Source organism: Pleurodeles waltl, chromosome 12 (genome assembly GCF_031143425.1).
Source record: "Pleurodeles waltl isolate 20211129_DDA chromosome 12, aPleWal1.hap1.20221129, whole genome shotgun sequence".
Classification (NCBI taxonomy): domain Eukaryota; kingdom Metazoa; phylum Chordata; class Amphibia; order Caudata; family Salamandridae; genus Pleurodeles; species Pleurodeles waltl.
In genome coordinates, this window is record NC_090451.1 from 201769141 (window position 1) to 201795093 (window position 25953).

A 25953-nucleotide genomic window follows, 5' to 3' on the forward strand; every position below is an offset into this window, starting at 1 on the left:
TAATGTTAAACCTGCATTTCCCAACAGGTTGCTGATTTAGGTATACTCAAATTAGTCATTGTTATGATATTTTCTGTGATTTTACAGGACGATGACCTGGAAGAAGGAGAAGTTAAGGACCCCAGTGACAGGAAGGTGCGGCCACGGCTCACCTGTCGATTTTTCATGAAAGGTAACCACACACTGCACGTAGAACCAGAATTTGTTTAATGTTCTTTAAACTGTCTATTCCTTTCTATATAGAAATAACTTGTTTGAAATTAGCAATGAACTATCATAACATTGCATCTCGCCTTACTTTTATTAATTGTTGCTTCTACGCTGCTAAACCACTCAAAACTACCAAATGCTTTTTATAGAAATATATATTTAGAGTGAGGATGACAGAAAGGAGAAAAGTGTTTGTGACATTGTAGATTGCTGTACAAGATTAGATCCTAATCAAAGAATTTGTTGAACAGCCAGCTTTCATGTTTTTGTGCTGCGGGTTGGGGTGTTACAAAAACCACACCACACCACATCATATCATGAAGTGAACTTCATCTGGACAGTTGTGTAATAAGAAATTTGCTCTCTTGGTTATGGTCAGTAAGTATATATCCGATAGAGACATCTCGTTGCAGGTTCCTTACCTTAGAATTTCCCCCAGGTGTCAGTCTAAATTCAGAGATTTTTCTTGAGCAGTACCCCTGCGTGCTGTTAAGTGGCATCGATCGGCTCTGCGTCTGTCGTCAGGGTCATGCACACCAGATACGACGGGTGCTATATAGGCGCTACCCCAATGCGCTGTCAGGTTTTGTTTTCCGCCCCAGGCTAGCACTGATCCAAAGAGCTACCCGAGCTACACCTCAGTCGGGTTTTGACTGATCTTTTTCTTCTTTTGTCAAAGTTTTTTGAGTGTTGACACTCCTAGTACATCAATGATGTCTTTGTATAAAACTGGATTCAAACCCGGCGGATCCTGTCATCAGGCGATGTCCGTGACTGATCCGCACCTTGTGTGCTTGTGGTGTTTGAAGCGCGACCACGACCCAAAGTCATGCTCTGAGTGACAGGCCATAAATCCGAAAGCTTTGAGGGAGTGGTCCCTAAAGCTCCTTGCAGCCTGGCACTCTGTTCCGCGTTGCTCCCAATGTCTGTCGAGAGAAAGGTCCTGAGAACAGTTGCTGAGCCCCTATTCATCGTCGTCATATTCCAAGTCCTCGGGATGCTTGGGTAAGATGAGGCACAAGAAAAAGTTAAAGAAGAACAAGCCTTCTTTGACTTCATCCCGCCTGTTGGCTGACTAGACTACAGAACAGGGGCAATGTCATTCTAGGTCTTTGTCCTTGGAACGTCTGGGTTTATGCAGCGCCTCCACAAGTTTCTGGGAGCCAGAGAGACCCCTGCCCAGCTCAGAGTTTTATGAGGCCATGCTCTGCTGGAGTGCCCTTGGGTCATCTCCGGGTGCCTCACTGGCAGCTTCGGCTTCAGCTCCGGGGGTCACCCGTGGATCCATTTCTGGATCTGAGCAGGTGTCAGTCATACCACCTCGACCTTCCCCCGACGCTGGGTCCATCATTGACACTCCCAGCACCTCCCATGCCCCCAGGTGGCGTCGACCCCATCCTCATTGCCAACTGCGACATGGAGCCGGACCAACATGGCACAATGTTGATTCAGACTTCGAGAGGGGCCTTGCCCCCTATGTCGGATCCTGACCCTTATTCTTATGGGTTGGAGTATTGGGAGGGGTCACTGGACCCTTTATAGTACCAGCTACAGGACCATATGGACCTGGGTGAGGCTAGTGGTCTGGATACTTCCCCTGACATGATTTTTTCTCCTCTAGTGTGGCTACAGAGGATGAAGCGTCCTATTCCATTGTGGTGTGAAGAGCGGCTGAGGTCCTGGACCTCGAGCTATATTCGGTGGTAGCCAGGACTAACCTCCTAAACAGAGGTACTTCAGCCTGGGACTTAATCCTCTGAACCCATATTGCCGTTTAATAAAGCCCTTAGTGATGTCCTGCTGGGTACTTGTAGGAAAGTACCCTCTTTCTTGGGATGGTTACTCCCATTTTCTGTCTGTTGTCAGTGGTTTAACTGTGTCTACTGGGATCCTGCTAACCAGGACCCCAGTAGTTTTGCTCTCTCCTGTAAAATTTACCCTTTTCTTCTCACAATTGGAATACTGGTCCACCATGTAAGTCCCTGGTATATGGTACCTAGGTTCCCAGGGCATTGGGCTTCCATGGGATCCCTATGGGCTGTAGCAGGTATTCTGCCACCCATAGGGAGCCCATGCAAAGGGTTCTGCAGGCCTGCCATTGCAGCCTGCGTGAAGCGGGTGCATGCACCCATTTTCACTACAGGTCACTGCTCTCTCTTGGGTGGGGTCCTCTGGTTCGGTTTGAAAGACTCCAGCAGGATTCCTCTGCTACCTCTACTTCTACTTCTGGCCACTGGAACTGCGACTGGACCCTTCTGGAACCGACAACGCTGCAATCAATGAAGAAGACTCTTCTGCAACTTTTTCACGACTCCTGCCAGCTTTGCAACATTTCCCCGGCTGAGACAACTCTTCAGCCTGCACAAGAAGAAGAAGAAATCTGCCATGCAGTGAAGGAGTCACTCCCCTGCAACTGTAGGCACCTACAGTAAGCGGCGACCGGCCGCGTGGATCTCCCCTTACCTTGAGCTGCGTGGATCCTGCATTACAATTGGTGGTCCGTAATAGTCCTCTTGGTCCTCTCTGCCAGCTTTAGTTAAGGTAAGCCTTTGCCTTTCCACATAGGACAGTGCCCCCGTGCACTGTGTCTTTTGAAGCTGCCAAGGCTTGTTGGCATCTCCTCCAATGGATCTTCAGATGACGTGCAGCTCCAGCCCCAAGTACTCCTTCCTGCAAAACACAGCCTCCTGCGTGGTTTTCCAGTGGCGTGGTATCCTCTTTTGTAGTGTTATGTGGGCTCTTTCTGCGACTCCTGTATCCCCGCCCTGTGGATGCTGCCTCTTCTCTTATGGACTCTGCGACGCTGAGGGTCCCCTTTGACTCCCCCTCCTGGGTTGAGTCCTCCTGGGCCTTGCTGGTCCCCGGCAGCACCACTTTTCCACTAACCACAAGTTTGCCTTTGCCAAGGCTTATTGGTGGAATTCCTGCACCCACACCTGTCTGCAATCTTCACTCCAGCGTGGGACATCTTCTGCATCCATCAGGAACTCTTCTTCGGCTCCAGGGCTGCAGTGCTGACCTGTTCTTCCTCACCGTTGACCAACTCCTGCAAGTACAGCTGGGTGGGTAGTATCTCCTACTCCTCCTGGACTCCACTGTGACTCTTGGACTTGGTCCCTTCTCTCCACAGGTCTTCTTTCCTCCTGAATCCACCGCTGAATTTCTTGTAGTCTTCTCTGGGTGTCTTCTTTTTCTACTTTTCCTCCTTTTGAGTGGTTTGGAGAAAATCCAGTGATTTACTCCTGCTTTCCTGGTCGCTGGTGGGTACTGTGTTACTTATCTCTGTGGTTTTCTAATATGCCCAGCTCCCCTCTACACATTCCCCTAATCCAGGTGGGGGTACTGTGTGTTTGCATTCCATTGTTTTAGTATATGGTTTGTGTTTCCCTTAGGGTCACTATTGGATACTGCTATTTGCACTGGTTTCTAACATTTTCTATGCCTATTTCTGATTGCTAGTGTATATATTTAGTGTATTACTTACCTCCTATTGGAGGGTTGCCCTTCTAGTTTTTTGTGGTTTTGTGTTTCAAAAATAAAGTACCTTTAATTTTGTACAGCTGAGTATTTTCTTTCATGTCTGTGAGGGCTGTGTGACTACAGTGGTATTGCATAAGCTTTGCATGTCTCCTAGGTAAGCTTTCGCTGCTCATCCACAGCTACCTCTAGAGAGCCTGGCTTCTAGACACTGCCTACACTTCACTTAGAGGGGATAAATAGACCTGGTATAAGGTGTAAGTACCTTGGGTACCCACCACACACCAGGCCAGCTTCCAACAGTACTTAGTCCAAACCCAGCACAGGGGCTCCTGTGAACAGGACTGTTGCACACTGTCATCAGCCTGCTCCATCTGATCCAGCATTCCTGAAGCAACACCCTTCCCCTGAGAGCTTGGTTATCTAAGCTTCTACGTCGCAGGACACTTTTGCTTCCACACCCCCCAGATATGGAATCCAAAAGGCTGGACCAACTTGTGAAGATGTTTTCTTCTGCCAGCCTGGCATTTGCGGTCCGTTAACACTGCATGCCTTTTGGCATGTTAATTCCACACACTGTGGGATATGGCTCAGCAAGTGCTTCCACAGGTCCTGGAGGAGGCCTGGGCTGTACTCTCAAGATGTCGCTGATAGGAGAGGTACAGCAAAGTTCTCAATCTGATGTGGACTGGACACGACCGACTCACTGGCCAGAGCGCTTGCATTAAAGGTGGTGCTGAGGAGCCATGCCTGGTTGAGGACATCTGGCTTTTCAGGCGATGTCCAAGCCAATCTTCTAAACACATACTTTGATGGCACCTGTCTCTTCGGAGACAAAGCAGACTCGGTGCACGTGCGCTTCAAGGATTCGCGTGCTGCAGCCAGGTCCTTGGGCCTGGTGGCTGCCTCTCGTCCACCTTAGTATGCTTTTTGCCCCTTTTGTGGGTACAAAAGGGGCATCCCACCATGTTTGTTCTCTTGCAGCCACCGTACCGCTCACACTGTCCAGTCTCTGCATGGCCTGGGATGTGGAATCCACTGTGCTTGTGGATCAGGGAGCCAGCTGTCTGGCCAGTCCACTGCCCCCACACCCAAGCAGCTGCCTTCAGAATGTTGTAGTCTGACTGTTCTCCACCAGGGTCCATTCAGAGGTAGGGCTCCCCATCACCTACTCCACTGGCAATTCATTGTGTCAGACAGGTGGGTTTTGCAAATAGACCAAAGGAGCTACTCCCTCCCCTTCGAGACTACCCCGCCAGCCATGCCACCATCTTACAATCAGATGACAGAGTTTCACTTGGCACTTCTCCATGAGGACATTATGGCTCTCTTGGCCAAGGGAGCCATAGAAATGTTCCCTGTGCCAGAAGCAGATCATCATTGTTATTCCCGCTACTTTCTTGTGCCCAAAAAGGACAAGGGCCTCTGCCCTATCCTAGACCTCTGGTCCTTCAATCTCTTCCTCAAGAAGACGTTCAGAATGCTCACTGGCTCAGATTTTATCTGTTGTGGCCCCAGGAAACTGGATGGTAGCGGCAGACTTTAGGACACTTTCTTCCACGTTCCTGTCCTACCTGCCCACAGATGGTACTACCACTTGGGCCACAAGCACTTTAAGTTCCCCATGCTCCCCTTTAGCCTTACCAGCGCCCCTCGAGTGTTCACCAAGTAATAGCGTGGTCACAACTCATCTGCTCAGATCAGGGGACTAAGGCGGACTTCCTGCATTTGCTTAGGTTCACTATAAATGTGCCAAAGTCACACCTGACTCCCTCTCAAACGCTCCCTATCATCAGAGCTGCTGTGGACACAGTGAATTTTTAGGCTTATCCGCCTGAGCAGCGGGTCCAGGATATTCAGCATATGATACTAATGTTTCAACCTCTATCCTGGATTTCGATAAGAAGGACTCTGAGGCTTCTGGGCCTCATGTTCTCCTGCATCCTGCTAGTGACGCGTGCCAGATAGCATATGCATGCTCTGCAGTGGGACCTGAAGTTTCAGTAAGGGCAGAATCAGGGGAGACTCTCCGACATGGTCCAGATCTTGGCAGTAACTGTGCATGATCTGCAGTGGTGGCTAATGAACCACAATTGGGTCAAAAGCATATCTGTAAGGAAATGCCTCCTTGGCATGGTTACCCCCTGACTTTTTGCCTTTGCTGATGCTATGTTTTGAATTGAAAGTGTGCTGAGGCCTGCTAACCAGGCCCCAGCACCAGTGTTCTTTCCCTAACCTGTACTTTTGATTCCACAATTGGCACACCCTGGCATCCAGATAAGTCCCTTGTAACTGGTACCTCTGGTACCAAGGGCCCTGATGCCAGGGAAGGTCTCTAAGGGCTGCAGCATGTCTTATGCCACCCTGGAGACCCCTCACTTAGCACAGACACACTGCTTGCCAGCTTGTGTGTGCTGGTGAGAACAAAACGAGTAAGTCGACATGGCACTCCCCTCAGGGTGCCATGCCAGCCTCTCACTGCCTATGCAGGTATAGATAAGTCACCCCTCTAGTAGGCCTTACAGCCCTAAGGCAGGGTGCACTATACCATAGGTGAGGGCACCAGTGCATGAGCACTGTGTCCCTACAGTGTCTAAGCAATACCTTAGACATTGTAAGTGCAGGGCAGCCATAAGAGTATATGGTCTGGGAGTCTGTTTTACACGAACTCCACAGCACCATAATGGCTACACTGAAAACTGGGAAGTTTGGTATCAAACTTCTCAGCACAATAAATGCACACTGATGCCAGTGTACATTTATTGTAAAATACACCACAGAGGGCACCTTAGAGGTGCCCCCTGAAACTTAACCGACTATCTGTGTAGGCTGACTGGTTCCAGCAGCCTGCCACACTAGAGACATGTTGCTGGCCCCATGGGGAGAGTGCCTTTGTCACTCTGAGGCCAGTAACAAAGCCTGCATTGGGTGGAGATGCTAACACCTCCCCCAGGCAGGAGCTGTAACACCTGGCGGTGAGCCTCAAAGGCTCACCCCTTTGTCACAGCACCGCAGGACACTCCAGCTTAGTGGAGTTGCCCGCCCCCTCCGGCCACGGCCCCCACTTTTGGCGGCAAGGCTGGAGGAAACAAAGAAAACAACAAGGAGGAGTCACTGGCCAGTCAGGACAGCTCCTAAGGTGTCCTGAGCTGAAGTGACTCTAACTTTTAGAAATCCTCCATCTTGCAGATGGAGGATTCCCCCAATAGGATTAGGGATGTGACCCCCTCCCCTTGGGAGGAGGCACAAAGAGGGTGTACTCACCCTCAGGGCTAGTAGCCATTGGCTACTAACCCCCCAGGCCTAAACACGCCCTTAAATTTAGTATTTAAGGGCTCCCCTGAACCTAAGAATTTAGATTCCTGCAACTAACAAGAAGAAGGACTGCTGAGCTGAAAAACCCCTGCAGAGGAAGAACAGAAGACACCAACTGCCTTGGCCCCAGACTTACCGGCCTGTCTCCTGCCTTCCAAAGAAACCTGCTCCAGCGACGCTTTCCAAGGGACCAGCGACCTCTGAATCCTCTGAGGACTGCCCTGCTTCGAAAAAGACAAGAAACTCCCGAGGACAGCGGTACTGCTCCAAAAGAACTGCAACTTTGTTACAAGGAGCAGATTTAAAGACCCCTGCAACTCCCCGCAAGAAGCGTGAGACTTGCAACACTGCGACCCGACTCGACTGGTGGAGAACAACCAACTCAGGGAGGACCCTCCGGCGACTCTACGACTGTGAGTAACCAAAGTTGTCCCCCCTGAGCCCCCACAGCGACGCCTGCAGAGGGAATCCCCAGGCTCCCCCTGACCGCGACTGTCTGAACTCCATTTACCGACGGCTGGAAAAGACCCTGCACCCGCAGCCCCCAGCCCCTAAAGAAACGGAACTTCTGTGCAGGAGTGACCCCCAGGAGGCCCTCTCCCTTGCCCAGGTGGTGGCTACCCCGAGGAGCCCCCCCTTGCCTGCCTGCATCGCTGAAGAGACCCCTTGGTCTCCCATTGAAAACTAAAGGAAACCTGACGCTTGTTTGCACACTGCACCCGGCTGCCCCCGCGCTGCTGAGGGTGTACTTTCTGTGTGGACTTGTGTCCCCTCGGTGCCCTACAAAACCCCCCGGGTCTGCCCTCCGAAGACGCGGGTACTTACCTGCTGGCAGACTGGAACCGGGGCACCCCCTTCTCTCCATTGAAGCCTATGTGTTTTGGGCACCTCTTTGACCTTTGCACCTGACCGGCCCTGAGTTGCTGGTGTGATAACTTTGGGGTTGCTCTGAACCCCCAACGGTGGGCTACCTTGGACCAAAAACTAAAACCTGTAAGTGACTTACTTACCTGTGAAAACTAACATTACTTTACCTCCCCCAGGAACTGTGAAAATTGCACTAAGTGTCCACTTTTAAAACAGCTTATTGTGTTTTATGTAAAAAGTATACATGCTAAAGTAATGATTCAAAGTTCCTAAAGTACTTACCTGCAATACCTTTCAAATGAGATATTACATGTAAAATTTGAGCCTGTGGTTCTTAAAATAAACTAAGAAAATATATTTTTCTATAACAAAACCTATTGGCTGGATTTGTCTCTGAGTGTGTGTTCCTCATTTATTGCCTGTGTGTATGTACAACAAATGCTTAACACTACTCCTTGGATAAGCCTACTGCTCGACCACACTACCACAAAATAGAGCATTAGTATTATCTCTTTTTGCCACTATCTTACCTCTAAGGGGAACCCTTGGACTCTGTGCATGCTATTCCTTACTTTGAAATAGCACATACAGAGCCAACTTCCTACATTGGTGGCAGCGGTGGGATACAAGACTTTGCATTTTCTGGACTACTCAGCCAATACCTGATCACACGACAAATTCCAAAAATTGTCATTCGAAATTGATTTTTGCAAATTTGAAATTTTTCTAAATTCTTTAAAGTCCTGCTAGGGCCTTGTGTTAGTCCCTTTTAGCATTGCTTTTAGAGTTTAAAAGTTTGGTAAAAGTTTGAATTAGATTCTAGAACTAGTTTTAGATTCTTAAAAAGTATTCCAACTTTTAGAAGCATAATGTCTAGTGCAGAGATGAATGTGGTGGAACTCGACACCACACCTTACCTCCATCTTAAGATGAGGGAGCTAAGGTCACTCTGTAAAATAAAGAAAATAGCAATGGGCTCCAGACCTTCCAAACTACAGCTCCAGGAGCTGTTGGCAGAGTTTGAAAGAGCCAACCCCTCTGAGGATGGCAACTCGGAGGAAGATGATAGTGACTTGGAGGGTGATTCCCCCCTACCAGTCCTATCTAGGGAAGACAGGGCCTCTCAAGCCCTGACTCCACAAATACTAGTCAGAGATGCTGGTTCCCTCACAGGAGGGACCAACCTCTCTGAAATCACAGAGGATAACTCCAGTGAAGAGGACATCCAGTTAGCCAGGATGGCCAAAAGATTGGCTTTGGAAAGACAGATCCTAGCCATAGAAAGGGAAAGACAAGAGATGGGCCTAGGACCCATCAATGGTGGCAGCAACATAAATTGGGTCAGAGATTCTCCTGACATGTTGAAAATCCCTAAAGGGATTGTAACTAAATATGAAGATGGTGATGACATCACCAAATGGTTCACAGCTTTTGAGAGGGCTTGTGTAACCAGAAAAGTGAACAAATCTCACTGGGGTGCTCTCCTTTGGGAAATGTTCACAGGAAAGTGTAGGGATAGACTCCTCACACTCTCTGGAAAAGATGCAGAATCTTATGACCTCATGAAGGGTACCCTGATTGAGGGCTTTGGATTCTCCACTGAGGAGTATAGGATTAGATTCAGGGGGGCTCAAAAATCCTCGAGCCAGACCTGGGTTGACTTTGTAGACTACTCAGTAAAAACACTAGATGGTTGGATTCAAGGCAGTGGTGTAAGTAATTATGATGGGCTGTACAATTTATTTGTGAAAGAACACCTATTAAGTAATTGTTTCAATGATAAACTGCATCAGCATCTGGTAGACCTAGGACCAATTTCTCCCCAAGAATTGGGAAAGAAGGCGGACCATTGGGTCAAGACAAGGGTGTCCAAAACTTCCACAGGGGGTGACCAAAAGAAAGGGGTCACTAAACCTCCCCAGGGGAAAGGTGGTGAGACAGCCAAAAACAAAAATAGTAAAGAGTCTTCTACAGGCCCCAAAAACCTGCACAGGAGGGTGGGCCCCAGAGCCTCTTCACAAAACAATTCTGGGTACAAGGGTAAAAACTTTGATCCCAAAAAGGCCTGGTGTCGTAGCTGTAGTCAGTCTGGACACCAAACTGGAGACAAGGCCTGTCCCAAGAAAGATACCACTTCTAACTCCCATCCAGCTAAAACTGGAATGGCCAGTCTCCAAGTGGGATCAACAGTGTGCCCAGAGCAAATCAGGTGTCACACTGAAGCTACATTAGTCTCTGAGGGAGGGGTGGATTTAGCCACACTGGCTGCCTGGCCCCCTAACATGCAAAAATACAGGCAGCAGCTCTTAATTAATGGGACAAGTGTAGAGGGCCTGAGGGATACAGGTGCCAGTGTCACCATGGTGACAGAGAAACTGGTTTCCCCTGGCCAATACCTGACTGGACAAACCTATCCAGTCACCAATGCTGACAATCAAACTAAAGTACATCCCATGGCAATGGTAACTTTAGAGTGGGGAGGGGTCAATGGCCTGAAACAGGTGGTGGTCTCCTCAAATATCCCAGTAGACTGTTTGCTTGGAAACGACCTGGAGTCCTCAGCATGGGCTGAGGTAGAACTGAAAACCCATGCAGCCATGCTGGGTATCCCTGAACTGGTGTGTGTCAAGACAAGGGCACAGTGCAAGGCACAGGGTGAAAAAGTAGAGCTGGAGTCTGGAAGAATGGCCCAGCCTACCAAGAGAAAAGGAAAGTCAGCTGGGAAACCAGCTGCAACACAACACCAAAAAGAGAACCTCTCTTCTCGGGAAGAAGTTCTGCCCTCTGAGGGAACTGAGCCCATGGAGCTGGAACCTTATCAGGTTGAGCTCTTAGGCCCAGGGGGACCCTCAAGGGAAGAGTTGTGTAAGGGACAAGAAACCTGTCCCTCTCTTGAAGGCCTTAGGCAGCAAGCTGCTGAAGAGTCCAAAGGCAAGAAAAATGGAACACATAGGGTCTATTGGGAAGATGGACTCCTGTACACGGAGGCAAGAGATCCCAAACCTGGTGCCACTAGGAGAGTGGTAGTGCCTCAGAGTTTCAGAGAGTTTATTCTGACCTTAGCCCATGATATTCCCCTTGCTGGGCATTTGGGACAAACCAAGACGTGGGAGAGGTTAGTCAACCACTTCTACTGGCCCAATATGTCCCAGAAGGTTAAGGAGTTTTGCCTCTCCTGCCCCACCTGTCAAGCCAGTGGTAAGACAGGTGGGCATCCAAAGGCCCCCCTCATTCCACTTCCAGTGGTGGGGGTCCCCTTTGAAAGAGTGGGTGTGGACATAGTTGGTCCACTAGAACCTCCCACAGCCTCAGGAAATATGTACATCCTAGTAGTAGTGGATCATGCTACTAGGTATCCTGAAGCTATTCCCCTTAGGTCGACTACTGCCCCTGCAGTAGCCAAGGCCCTCATTGGTATCTTTACCAGAGTGGGTTTCCCTAAGGAGGTGGTGTCTGACAGAGGTACCAACTTCATGTCAGCATACCTAAAACACATGTGGAATGAGTGTGGAGTGACTTATAAATTCACTACACCATATCATCCACAAACTAATGGCCTTGTTGAGAGATTCAACAAGATATTAAAGGGCATGATCATGGGGCTCCCAGAAAAACTCAAAAGGAGATGGGATGTCCTCTTGCCATGTCTGCTTTTCGCTTACAGAAAGGTGCCTCAGAAGGGAGTAGGATTCTCACCCTTTGAACTTCTGTTTGGCCACCCTGTAAGGGGACCACTTGCTCTTGTTAAAGAAGGCTGGGAGAGACCTCTTCATGAGCCTAAACAAGACATAGTGGACTATGTACTTGGCCTTCGCTCAAGGATGGCAGAGTACATGGAAAAGGCAAGTAAAAACCTTGAGGCCAGCCAACAACTCCAGAAGTTGTGGTATGACCAAAAGGCTGCACTGGTTGAATTTCAACCAGGGCAGAAAGTCTGGGTTCTGGAGCCTGTGGCTCCCAGGGCACTTCAGGACAAATGGAGTGGCCCTTACCCAGTACTAGAGAGGAAGAGTCAGGTCACCTACCTGGTGTACCTGAGCACAAGCAGGAGCCCCAAGAGGGTGATCCATGTAAACCGCCTTAAGCTCTTCCATGACAGGGCTGATGTAAATCTGTTGATGGTAACAGATGAGGACCAGGAAGCTGAGAGTGAACCTCTCCCTGATCTCCTCTCATCAGACCCTAAAGATGGCTCAGTGGATGGAGTGATCTACTCAGACACCCTCTCTAGCCAACAGCAGTCTGACTGTAGGAAGGTCCTGCAGCAGTTTGCTGAACTCTTTTCCCTAACCCCTGGTCAGACACACCTGTGTACCCATGATGTGGACACAGGAGACAGCATGCCTGTCAAAAACAAAATATTTAGACAGTCTGACCAAGTTAAGGAAAGCATCAAGGTGGAAGTCCACAAGATGTTGGAATTGGGAGTAATTGAGTACTCTGACAGCCCCTGGGCTAGCCCAGTAGTCTTAGTCCCCAAACCTCACACCAAAGAAGGAAAGAGAGAGATTAGGTTTTGTGTGGACTACAGAGGTCACAACTCTGTCACCAAGACAGATGCTCATCCCATTCCTAGAGCTGATGAGCTAATAGACAAATTAGGGGCTGCCAAATTCTTAAGTACCTTTGACTTAACAGCAGGGTACTGGCAAATCAAAATGGCCCCTGGAGCAAAAGAAAAGACCGCATTCTCCACACCTGATGGGCATTATCAGTTCACTGTTATGCCCTTTGGTTTAAAGAATGCCCCTGCCACCTTCCAAAGGTTGGTGAATCAAGTCCTTGCTGGGTTGGAATCCTTTAGTGCAGCTTATCTTGATGATATTGCTGTCTTCAGCTCCACCTGGCAGGATCACCTGGTCCACCTGAAGAAGGTTTTGAAGGCTCTGCAATCTGCAGGCCTCTCTATCAAGGCATCCAAATGCCAGATAGGGCAGGGAACTGTGGTTTACTTGGGACACCTTGTAGGTGGAGGCCAAGTTCAGCCACTCCAGCCTAAGATCCAGACTATTCTGGACTGGGCAGCTCCAAAAACCCAGACTCAAGTCAGGGCATTCCTTGGCTTGACTGGGTACTATAGGAGGTTTGTGAAGGGATATGGATCTATTGTGACAGCCCTCACAGAACTCACCTCCAAGAAAATGCCCAAGAAAGTAAACTGGACTGTAGAATGCCAACAGGCCTTTGACACCCTGAAGCAAGCTATGTGCACAGCACCAGTTCTAAAAGCTCCAGATTACTCCAAGCAATTCATTGTGCAAACAGATGCCTCTGAACATGGGATAGGGGCAGTTTTGTCCCAAACAAATGATGATGGCCTTGACCAGCCTGTTGCTTTCATTAGCAGGAGGTTACTCCCCAGGGAGCAGCGTTGGAGTGCCATTGAGAGGGAGGCCTTTGCTGTGGTTTGGTCCCTGAAGAAGCTGAGACCATACCTCTTTGGTACTCCCTTCCTAGTTCAGACTGACCACAGACCTCTCAGATGGCTGATGCAAATGAAAGGTGAAAATCCAAAACTGTTGAGGTGGTCCATCTCCCTACAGGGAATGGACTTTATAGTGGAACACAGACCTGGGACTGCCCATGCCAGTGCAGATGGCCTTTCCAGGTTCTTCCACTTAGAAAATGAAGACTCTCTTGGGAAAGGTTAGTCTCATCCTCTTTCGTTTGGGGGGGGGGGGTTGTGTAAGGAAATGCCTCCTTGGCATGGTTACCCCCTGACTTTTTGCCTTTGCTGATACTATGTTTTGAATTGAAAGTGTGCTGAGGCCTGCTAACCAGGCCCCAGCACCAGTGTTCTTTCCCTAACCTGTACTTTTGATTCCACAATTGGCACACCCTGGCATCCAGATAAGTCCCTTGTAACTGGTACCTCTGGTACCAAGGGCCCTGATGCCAGGGAAGGTCTCTAAGGGCTGCAGCATGTCTTATGCCACCCTGGAGACCCCTCACTCAGCACAGACACACTGCTTGCCAGCTTGTGTGTGCTGGTGAGAACAAAACGAGTAAGTCGACATGGCACTCCCCTCAGGGTGCCATGCCAGCCTCTCACTGCCTATGCAGGTATAGATAAGTCACCCCTCTAGTAGGCCTTACAGCCCTAAGGCAGGGTGCACTATACCATAGGTGAGGGCACCAGTGCATGAGCACTGTCCCTACAGTGTCTAAGCAATACCTTAGACATTGTAAGTGCAGGGCAGCCATAAGAGTATATGGTCTGGGAGTCTGTTTTACACGAACTCCACAGCACCATAATGGCTACACTGAAAACTGGGAAGTTTGGTATCAAACTTCTCAGCACAATAAATGCACACTGATGCCAGTGTACATTTTATTGTACAATACACCACAGAGGGCACCTTAGAGGTGCCCCCTGAAACTTAACCGACTATCTGTGTAGGCTGACTGGTTCCAGCAGCCTGCCACACTAGAGACATGTTGCTGGCCCCATGGGGAGAGTGCCTTTGTCACTCTGAGGCCAGTAACAAAGCCTGCATTGGGTGGAGATGCTAACACCTCCCCCAGGCAGGAGCTGTAACACCTGGCGGTGAGCCTCAAAGGCTCACCCCTTTGTCACAGCACCGCAGGACACTCCAGCTTAGTGGAGTTGCCCGCCCCCTCTGGCCACGGCCCCCACTTTTGGCGGCAAGGCTGGAGGAAACAAAGAAAACAACAAGGAGGAGTCACTGGCCAGTCAGGACAGCCCCTAAGGTGTCCTGAGCTGAAGTGACTCTAACTTTTAGAAATCCTCCATCTTGCAGATGGAGGATTCCCCCAATAGGATTAGGGATGTGACCCCCTCCCCTTGGGAGGAGGCACAAAGAGGGTGTACTCACCCTCAGGGCTAGTAGCCATTGGCTACTAACCCCCCAGGCCTAAACACGCCCTTAAATTTAGTATTTAAGGGCTCCCCTGAACCCAAGAATTTAGATTCCTGCAACTAACAAGAAGAAGGACTGCTGAGCTGAAAAACCCCTGCAGAGGAAGAACAGAAGACACCAACTGCCTTGGCCCCAGACTTACCGGCCTGTCTCCTGCCTTCCAAAGAAACCTGCTCCAGCGACGCTTTCCAAGGGACCAGCGACCTCTGAATCCTCTGAGGACTGCCCTGCTTCGAAAAAGACAAACTCCTGTGGACAGCGGTACTGCTCCAAAAGAACTGCAACTTTGTTACAAGGAGCAGATTTAAAGACCCCTGCAACTCCCCGCAAGAAGCGTGAGACTTGCAACACTGCACCCGGCGACCCTGACTCGACTGGTGGAGAACAACCAACTCAGGGAGGACCCTCCGGCGACTCTACGACTGTGAGTAACCAAAGTTGTCCCCCCTGAGCCCCCACAGCGACGCCTGCAGAGGGAATCCCCAGGCTCCCCCTGACCGCGACTGTCTGAACTCCATTTCCCGACGGCTGGAAAAGACCCTGCACCCGCAGCCCCCAGCCCCTAAAGAAACGGAACTTCTGTGCAGGAGTGACCCCCAGGAGGCCCTCTCCCTTGCCCAGGTGGTGGCTACCCCGAGGAGCCCCCCGCCTTGCCTGCCTGCATCGCTGAAGAGACCCCTTGGTCTCCCATTGAAAACTAAAGGAAACCCGACGCTTGTTTGCACACTGCACCCGGCAGCCCCCGCGCTGCTGAGGGTGTACTTTCTGTGTGGACTTGTGTGTCCCCCGGTGCCCTACAAAACCCCCCTGGTCTGCCCTCCGAAGACGCGGGTACTTACCTGCTGGCAGACTGGAACCGGGGCACCCCCTTCTCTCCATTGAAGCCTGTGTGTTTTGGGCACCTCTTTGACCTTTGCACCTGACCGGCCCTGAGTTGCTGGTGTGATAACTTTGGGGTTGCTCTGAACCCCCAACGGTGGGCTACCTTGGACCAAAAACTAAAACCTGTAAGTGACTTACTTACTTGTGAAAACTAACATTACTTTACCTCCCCCAGGAACTGTGAAAATTGCACTGTGTCCACTTTTAAAACAGCTTATTGTGTTTTATGTAAAAAGTATACATGCTAAAGTAATGATTCAAAGTTCCTAGAGTACTTACCTGCAATACCTTTCAAATGAGATATTACATGTAAAATTTGAACCTGTGGTTCTTAAAATAAACTAAGAAAAGATATTTTTCTATAACAAAACCTATTGGCTGGATTTGTCTCTGAGTGTGTGTTCCTCATTTATTGCCTGTGTGTATGTACAACAAATGCTTAACACTACTCCTTGGATAAGCCTACTGCTCGACCACACTACCACAAAATAGAGCATTAGTATTATCTCTTTTTGCCACTATCTTACCTCTAAGGGGAACCCTTGGACTCTGTGCATGCTATTCCTTACTTTGAAATAGCACATACAGAGCCAACTTCCTACAATATCCCTCTCCCTTAGCCAGCCAGATCTGACAGAAGTGACAGATGTGTCACTCCTGGGATTGGGCAGCCACCTGGGTGAGGCGGAAATCAGAGGCGTCTGTACTCCATATCAACCGGCTGGAGCTCCAGACGATCAGGCTGGCATTGAAAGCATTTCTTACCTCTCCCAAAGGGAAGGCAGTGCAATTGTTCACGGGCAACACTACTGCCATGTGCAACAAGCAGGTCAAACTGGGATTATGGACCTTTTGTCAAGAGGCTGTACACCTCTTGACGTGGCTGGAACAGCGGGGCATATCCCTGGTGCTTCAGCATCTGGTGGGCTCTCTCAACGACAGAGCAGACAAACTCAGCCAGGAAAGCTTAGTCGATCACAAATGGCATCTCCATCCGGAGGTGGCGCTAGTCTCTTCTTGCACTGAGTAGAATCTTGGTAAGCTCTATGTGCCTCTGCAGAGAATGGGCAGTTTTTCATGTTGGAGTTTCCAAGGCGGCACTCGCTTGACAAAGCTTCATCTCGAGTGAAGCTCCGGCCTCTTGTGTTCCTCCCCCCCCCCCCCCCCCATACCACTTCTGCTCAGAGTTCTCATGAAAATCACGAACGGCTGTGCCCAAGTAATTCTTGTGGCTCTAAACTGGGCATTAAGTCTGTTATCCTAAGCTACTGATCATGACCATCGATCCACTGATCAGACTGCCCCTTCAGGAGGGTCTTCTGTTGCAGTAGCAGGGGAGGGTTCTCCACCTGAACCTGTCAACTCTGCACCTTCATGCGTGGAGACTGAGTGGCAGCAGTTGATGGCTTTTGACCTTCCTCCTTAAGACTGTAAAGTTATTTTGGCAGCCTGGCGTCCCTCCACTAAAACGGTGTATGCCTGCTGTTGGAAACTCTTTTTATATTATTATACAGAAAGGTCTAGCGATTCTCTTTCTGATAACCTTCTCTTTGTACTATCCCTTGCCCAGCAGGGTTCTGCCTTGGGGTACTCTCAAGGGCTATCTTTCTGCCTTATCGGCACTCCTTCGGCTGCCTGATCAGCCTTCACTTTTCAAATCTCCCATTGTACATAGATTCCTCAAAGGGCTTGTACATATGTTTCCCCTTACGCCCTTTGTTATGCCCCAATAGGGCTTAAATCTGGTCCTCACATTTCTTATGTGTGCTCCCTTAGAGCCTTTACACAACTGTCCCCTCCGGCTGCTCACCAGCAAGACAGCCTTCTTAGTGGCAATAACATCTGCCAGGAGGGTGAGTGAGATGCAAGCTCTATCATCAAAGCCACCGTACGTATCTCACCGTCTATCCAGGCAAGGTGGTTCTCCGAACTCGTGCCTCTTTTCTTCCCAAGGCGGTGAGCCCATTTCATCTGGGTCAGAACATCACCCTGCCCACCTTATTTGCTCCACCACATCCCTCTAAGGAAGAGGAGCGACTCCACCGGCTTGACCCAAAAAGAGCGTTGTCTTTCTTCCTCAACCGCACAAAAGAGTTCCCGGTGGATGACCAACTCTTTGTGGGGTATGTGGGAGCAAAGAAGGGTAGAGCAGTGCAGAAGCAAACCATTTCATGCTGGGTCTTTCTCTGCATCAAGATCTGCTATGCATTTGCAGGAAGCAGCCTCCTGAGGGCTTGAGGGCTCATTCTACCACGGGCAAAGCTGTTACCACTGCGCTAGCTCGGGCGTGGGTGTGGGGAGGGTTCCAGTCCCGGATATTTGTCAGGTAGCCACATGGGCATCGATGCACATGTTTTCAAAACATTAGTGTCTGGACAATTGGGTACGGAAAGACGGGCACTTTGCCTGTTCGGTCCTACAGGACCTTTTAGTGCAAGTAGAGGTGTCCGCAGCTCACCTCCAGGAGGTTATGGCTTGTGTATCTATTCAAAGGCAAAGAATCTGCAGCTAGAAGTCTCTGTCAGATTAACATGTCACTTACCTTTGTAACGCGTTATCTGGTAGAGACTCTGTCTAGCTGCAGTTGTGAGCCCATATTCACTATCTTGTATCCACCACCCCTGAGGGAGCCTTTGACCCCTCTGACCATGCTTAACCTGACAGTCAAGTGCAGAGTGGGTACTTGACCCAGTTGCTCAGAACCCATTGTAGGTCAGGCCTGGGACATCAGGAGTAAAAGACCTCAACCCCCTAATGTGGGCCCAGTAGTCCCTGCATGTCCTGTGGCCCTCTGAACAGGGTTCTAACAAACTGCATGGATTTGTGAATTGAGGCTACTTTTATAACAGAGATACTCATGTTTGGTATCAGTACAAACTGAATCTCCACTTACAACTAAATTTCTCCATTCCGGAGGTGCTCATCCAAAGTTTTCCATGCAAAATTTTGTGCCATGTACATGGCCATTTTGCTTTTCCTCAGTTTCTTGGAGGACATCAGTACTTGTACACATATCTGTACACAGATTAATTTAAGCAAAAACCTAACGGTAGGCTTCAATACTAAAGCCAATACCACATTGGGAGCTTACATCCAACTCCCTTCCATTCAAAGCTTTTGGAAAAGCGCAGCAGTTTTTGCGGTACTAGACGTTTAACCTTTCTGATGCGTAGTATGCGTAACTCCTGCTTATCCCTGTCTCCCCCTGCACTTTGTCTTCCTCACACCCTGCAGCGTCTTCTGTTTTTACCATTTGACAAAGGTTGAAACTTTTCCCTTTGGTTATTTTGGTTGCTGTGTTTGTACAGCAGCACCCTATTTTTCTTTATACAGGACTTTTACTGTTGAAAGACTACTGTGCTTTATGGGCTGTAGCCTTGTGCGGTAACAGCCCACAACCATTTATGCCACTTCGTGGGCTTCTCACATACAACTCTAGTGTCATGCACTAGACATTGTTGAGCAAAACCACAGATTTCCCCCGCCCTCAGCTGTTGAAAGGTACGCTCTCCCCTGTGCAGAGTCACCTGATCACATGTATTCCAAGTATTTCTGAATTAAAGAAATGAAAAGTGCCACTCTAGATAGATCAGCTTCTCTTTTAGTATTGCAGTGGCCAGTGCTACTCAATCTCGGGTTACCTGAACCTGACTGTAATACAACTTATATAAGGCAGAGAATCACCAGCATGGTAACAGTGTTCACTCCTGATAGATATGTGATACAAAAAAGGCAATGAAAGTACTAAAATGTGAAAAACAATGTATGCCCAAATCCAACTACCTCCATTACTCCTTATCACCTACCTTACCCACCTATACCACCACTCTAACCACCCCCCCATTTGCCACTTCCACCCTCTACCATCATTAACCCTACCAGTTTTGAACCATCCAGCTCTGTACTAATCTTCTCGCATTAGTGCAGACATTCTTTCTTCTAACATGCGCCTTAAGCTCCCTGCACAACCCAGCCTACGCATTATACTTCCCCCTCACCTCAACCCTAGACTAAATGCCCTCCACTTTACCCTATAATTCTATTGTACAGTGTAGGCAAATGCCTCCTTGTTGCAGTTATACACTCCCTCTCCCTCTCCCTCTCCCTCCCATTGTTCCCACAATTGGCACACAGATAAGTCCTTGTAAAAGGTACCAAGGGCCCTGTGACCAGGGAAGGTCTCTAAGGGCTGCAGCATGTGTTGTGCCACCCTAGGGGACCCCTCACCTAACACATGCACACTGCTATTGCAGATTGTGTGTGTTGGTGGGGAGAAAATGCAAAGTCGACATGGAATCCCCCTCAGGTTGCCATGCACACAAAATACTGCCTGTCGCATAGGTAAGTCACCCCTCTAGCAGGCCTTAAAGAACCTAAGGCAGAGTACACTATACCACAGGTGAGGGCATAGCTGCATGAGCAATTTGCCCCTACAATGTCCAAGTCCATTCTTAGACATTGTAAGTACAGTGTGGCCATATTAATTATATGGTCTGGGAGTTTGTCAAAACGAACTCCACAGTTCCATAATGGCTACACTGAATACTGGGAAGTTTGGTATCAAACTTCTCAGAATAATAAACCCACACTGATGCCAATGTTGGGTTTATTAAAAAATGTACACAGAGGGCATCTTAGAGATGCCCCCTGTATTTTACCCTATCCTTCAGTGCAGGACTGGCTGGTCTGTGCCAGCCTGCTATTGAGAGATGGGTTTCTGACCCCCGGGGGTGAGGGCCTTTGTGCTCTCTGGGGCCAGAAACAAAGCCTGCACTGGTTAGAGGTGCTTCACACCTCCCCCCTGCAGGAACTGTAACACCTAGCAGTGAGCCTCAAAGGGTCAGGCTTCGTGTTACAATGCCCCAGGGCACTCCAGCTAGTGGAGATGCCTGCCCCCCCCCCCCCCCAGACACAGCCCCCATTTTTGGTGGTAAGTCCGGGGAGATAATGAGAAAAACAAGGGAGTCACCCCCTCGGCCAGGTCAAGGTGTCCAGAGCTGAAGTGACCACCTCCTTAGAAAAATCCTTCATCTTGTTTTGGAGGATTTAGCCCAATAGGAATAGGGATGTGCCCTCCTTCCCAAAGCGAGGAGGCACTAGAGGGTGTAGCCATTGGCTACTGCCCTCCAGCCCTAAGACACCCCTAAATTTAGTATTTAGGGGTAACCCTGAACCCAGAAAATCAGATTCCTCATGACCTGAACAAGAAGGACTGCTGACCTGAAACCCCCGCACAGACGACGGAGATGACAACTGACTTGACCCCAGCCCTACCGGCATGTCTCCAGACTCAAAGAACCTGCAACAGCGACGCATCCAGCAGGACCAGCGACCTCTGCCGACTCAGAGGACTGCCCTGCAACCCAAAGGGCAAAGAAACTCCGATGGACAGCGGCTCTGTCTAAACAACAAAGAAGTAACCATCTTCAAAGGGACTCCAGTCTCACTCCGGAAGCGTGAGTCCCCAACGCTCTGCACCCGACGCCCCTTGCTCGTGTCCAGAGAAATTAACACTGCAGCAAGGACCCCCAGCAACTCCCATGACGTGGACACCCTGAGGTGACCTCCCTGCACCCCCACGTCAATGCCTGCAGAGAGAATCCAGAGGACCGCGACTGCCCGGTAACATAGAACCTGATGCCTGGAAGAAGCACTGCACCTGCAGCCCCAGGCCGGAGAGCAACCAACTACTGGTGCGGGAGTGACCATCAGGCAGCCCTCATCTTTGCCCAGTCAGTGGCTGGCCCGAGAAGCCCCCTGGTGCTCTGCCTGCATCGCCGGAGTGATCCCTGGGTCCCTCCACTGATTTCTATTCAAAACCCTACACCTACTTTGCACACTGCACCCGGCCGCTCCTGTGACACTGAGGGTGTATTTTGTGTGTTTGTGACCCCCCCCCCAGTACTCTACAAAACCCCCCTGGTCTGCTCACTGAGGACGCAGGTACTTAACTGCTAGCAGACTGGAACTGGAGCAACTCTAGTCTCCATAGACGCCTATGCTATTTGGGCACTACTTTGACCTCTGTACCTGACCGGCCCTGTTTTGCTGGTGCTGGATGTTTGGGGTTGACTTGAACCCCCAACGGTGGGCTGCCTGTGCCCCGGAGACTGAACTTGTAAGTGCTTTACTTACCTGCTAAATGAACTTGTACTTACCTCCCCCAGGAACTGGTGAATTTTGCACTGTCCACTTTTAAAATAGCTTATTGCCATTCTTGACAAAACTGTGCACATTACTGTTTTACTTCAAAGTTCCATATTTATCTATGCCAGGTACCTTACAATGTATGTATTTTCTTGAATTCTGAATCTTGTAGTTCTAAAATAAATTAAGAAAAGGATATTTTTTCTATATAAAAACCTATTGTCCTGGAATTAGGTCTTTGAGTGTGTGTTCTCATTTATTGCCTGTTTGTGTGCAAGTGCTTAACACTACCCTCTGATAAGCCTACTGCTCGACCACACTACCACAAATAGAGCATTAGTATTATCTATTATTGCCACTATCAGCCTCTAAGGGGAACCCTTGGACTTAGTGCACACTATCTCTCACTTTGAGATCGTATATCCAAATGCCCTCCCCTTTACCCTCTAATTCTATTGTAGGGTATATAAATGCCTTCCACTTTACCCCATAATTCTATTGTACGGTGTTTCTCCTACCTCAAGTCTAATTCATTCCACCCCCACTGAGCCACACACCAATTCACGTGTTAGCTCCGCGGTGAATGTGCATTTCCTCCGTTCAGGTCCTCCTCCCCCTCTTCCTCCTACTACTACTCCAACTTTCACCACTACAGTTCTTAATTCCTCTAGATCTACTCTTCCGTTCTCCAACCTCTCGAATCTTATTGCCTCTCCTACTTACTACTGAACACAGATCAATAAATGAAAATGGTCTCAATATCGAAAATATCATAAACTCCACTCGTCACAATTTATTTGACAGAATACAGGCTATCTAGTGTTGTGCTACTGCTACTATAAGAGATCGTCCCAGCTAGATGTAAGATATCTCAAAAGAATAATCGATCCTAAAAGTCTGGAGGTGGATTAACCATTGTCTGCGAAGCACAACTGTGGACCAAAAGACTCTATGCTGTCCATTGCCAACCTTTACCTGCTCATGTCTTCTAATCTGCAGGCTACTGCTAAACAGTCCAGATTTTGCAAAACCCTTCCTGGATTTCTATAGGCTACTGCCATATGCCCGGCTTTTGCAGAACCCTTCCCATATTTATTTGCCAAGATAGTCTTAAAATACTACAGCCATCAACACCTGGTTTGACGAACGTAACTCACATCGAAATAAACAACTTCTTAAACCTTCAATCAATGAACTTTCTCAGATAAATTCCTGGACCTTTGTAAAAAGTAGTCATGTCCTTGGTGCAATATTTCACCCACTGAACAAAGCTTCATTGGTTGGATCATATCCCGTCACCATGCCATATCTCCAATGAATTTAATTCTATAGCTCCATGCCAGCGCCAATCAAAATACATCACTGCCATAACTGTTACAACTGAAATGAAGAAGTCTTCCGTTAATACAGGAGTCATGGGGTATCTCCAATATCAGTTATTCTTTTTCTGCTGCAACAGTCTCAACATTCGACTCTCAACAGTCTCAACATTCGCCAGAGTCTGCTTCGGCTTACAAATTACCAAGCTTATATATATGTGTTGTGAAATAGGACATAGTAGAAAACAGTGATCTCAACAAACCATAAAACACAAAAACCCGTAAGAAATGCAGCTGTAGCAGGACGATTTCAGACAGATTGACATTTATCATTATAACAGTTGATTGGTTTCCTTCCTTTCTCACAGGGCCTAGATACACTTTAACAAACCATTATTCACTGACCTTGAGAACACAATTGGGAGATGGAGGTGTTTATAACTAATCTTAAGAGAACATCTGCACAGCTTCAGCTTCATTATCGGCTCTTGGGCCCTGGTGACAGTTTACAAGAGTGAATGAGAGAGAAACACTTGTGTTTAGTGATCTTTGATAGGGAAGGAAAGCATTCTGCAGTCAAAGCCTTTCCTTAGGCACATAATTCAGCTGACCTTTCCTTGAACCCAGGTGCCCTCAGCTAAACTTGTAAAACTTGTTTATCCCGGGAATAAGTTCATGTAAAAGATAAAGAAAGGAGGAAAAAAGCAATATTAAACAAGGACAGTCTCTCTCAGTCCTCCCTTTGATTGCCATTTTACACAGGGATTCGCTATATTTCTATCTGCATCATTGCATAGTTTAATGCTGATTGAGGTTTATCTTGGACATCATGTCTTTACTTGCAGTATCACGAGACTTGGGGATACATGCAGAGAGTCATGCAGGTAATATATTAATGGGAATAAATGCTGTTACCAATATTGCCAATCTGATAAATAGTCCTTTTTAATAAACATGAGCCCCAAGACCCAAAGAGGGACGTCTAATCATCCCAGAAAGTTATTTTGGTTGCTTCATGCACTTGGTGCAGATTTTCCAAGGCAAAAATTGTTTTAATCATCCTACGGATTCCACCTTTTTCAGCTAATGTGTCTAAAACCAACCGGTGTTGTAGAACCACAGTTCTCATGGAAAGCATTTCTACTTTTAGGTTTCCTAATGCTAATCAGTTTTTATTTTTATTTGCCTCCGGTAATCAACAGAATTGTCTTATTTGTGAGGAATTAAGGGCTACTTCCAGCATCAGTATTCTCAATTTTCCAAGGTCATTGGCTTCTTGGGCTGCTGTGTCCGTCTGGTCTATTCTTTTATTTCCCCTAAGTATGACGTTAGAGTTTACCAATGTACTTTTCCATAAGTGTGTTTTTGGTTGGTATTGTATGGTAGGGAATATCCATTTTGTGTAGCAGGAACCTCCCCAATCTTTTGGCAACCAGGAATATGTTATTTTCCCACATATAATATACACTTGTTTTCAATGTGCATTGGGTAGCCCAATGAAGTGGTGTTGCTTATGTTACAATACTTCTCACATTACCTGTCTCCCACTTCTTCTCTTCCTTCGTCCACTAAACAGATGGTCTTCTTTAAGCTCTGCCTTTATTGCAGAGATACCTAGATAGAAAGGGCCATACCATTCCATATTAAATCCAGAAAACTGCTACGATGAGTTCTTCCTTATTTCCTGACATCGCCCATTCTATACAACCAGAAGTTATATTAACCTGTCTATTATATTCTGATAATGTTATTGAGGTTGGTCTAAAAGTAAGGGTTTTAAATAAAGACCACTTGACACTTTAAATGGGTAGAGGCATATGTAACAAATGGTGACCTATTTTCACCTCAGTAGGCATCTGCATACATACCCAGCAGTCTGAAACATTCATTTCTTTATGGCATGCCATCATCATTTTTATTGCAACATAGTATACTATACATGATGATACTCTTGCTGGGGCTTCATTTGTTACAAATTTAACTTCCAGTGATCATTAGCACCACAATACGACATCCTTGATCTGACTGGGGGAGGTCCTCCTCGACCCTGTCCATCTCACCTGAAGCCTCCACCTCTCTGCCACAGAATCCCCTGCCCCATCCTCCAGTGATGGTATTAAATTGCTGTAACTTTTGTAGTATCAACTTGGTTTTAGTATCAACTTGGTTTTAGTATCCTTTTTTGTTGCTTCTCTTGTTGGTCCCCCTGTTGTTGAAAGCAATATTGAGCATTCGCCAATATCTTATCAAGTGGTTCTACCGACCAGCAAGAAATAACTGTCTGGAGGTGTTTCTTAGCGGCAGGCAGTATTCCTTGTACAAATGCATAACTAGGGCAGAAGTAGAACCAGGATCGTCTTTGTCTATCCCACTATGTACCTTAAAGCCCTTTTCATCTTCTCAGAATAGCAATGAACAGGTTCATTGTTTTTTCTTTTTTTAACTACCTGAAATATTTTATTCCAGTCAATATGGTTATGAGGTACCAATTCATTGAACTTTTTGTAGCAGGTCCAAAGTGTCCTGGGAAGGGAAACCATTGTCTTGTCTATCTGGCTCTTCCTTTGATCACTGCATCTCATCAGCAGTTTCAACCCTAGCCGACAGTCCTGATGATATAATTATGGAAAACATAGTATCAAGGTCTATTATGGGCAGATTACCTAATTTCAATACCTGTTCAACCTTCAAGTACCATACATTGGGGGGCTCTCATAAACTAGGAAAATCTTTAGTTAAAGTGTATAGGTCCATCTTGATCCATAGAGTGTAAACATAGTGAAACTTTTCAGTTGCTGTTCCCAGGACTTCTGTATGGCTAGCTTTCTATGTAGGGTGCAAAGCTAGGAACACTG

At 48.0% G+C, this 25953-nt stretch overlaps 1 protein-coding gene across 1 annotated transcript in view; it reads left to right on the top strand.

Moving 5' to 3' along the window:
• Nucleotides 1-25953, top strand: part of ZC3H18 (zinc finger CCCH-type containing 18) — a 529487-nt gene that overhangs the window by 65746 nt on the left and 437788 nt on the right. The window contains exon 3 of the mRNA XM_069215853.1: nucleotides 88-172. Coding sequence (XP_069071954.1) covers nucleotides 88-172 — 85 coding nt within the window. The remainder of the gene's footprint in view (nucleotides 1-87; nucleotides 173-25953) is intronic.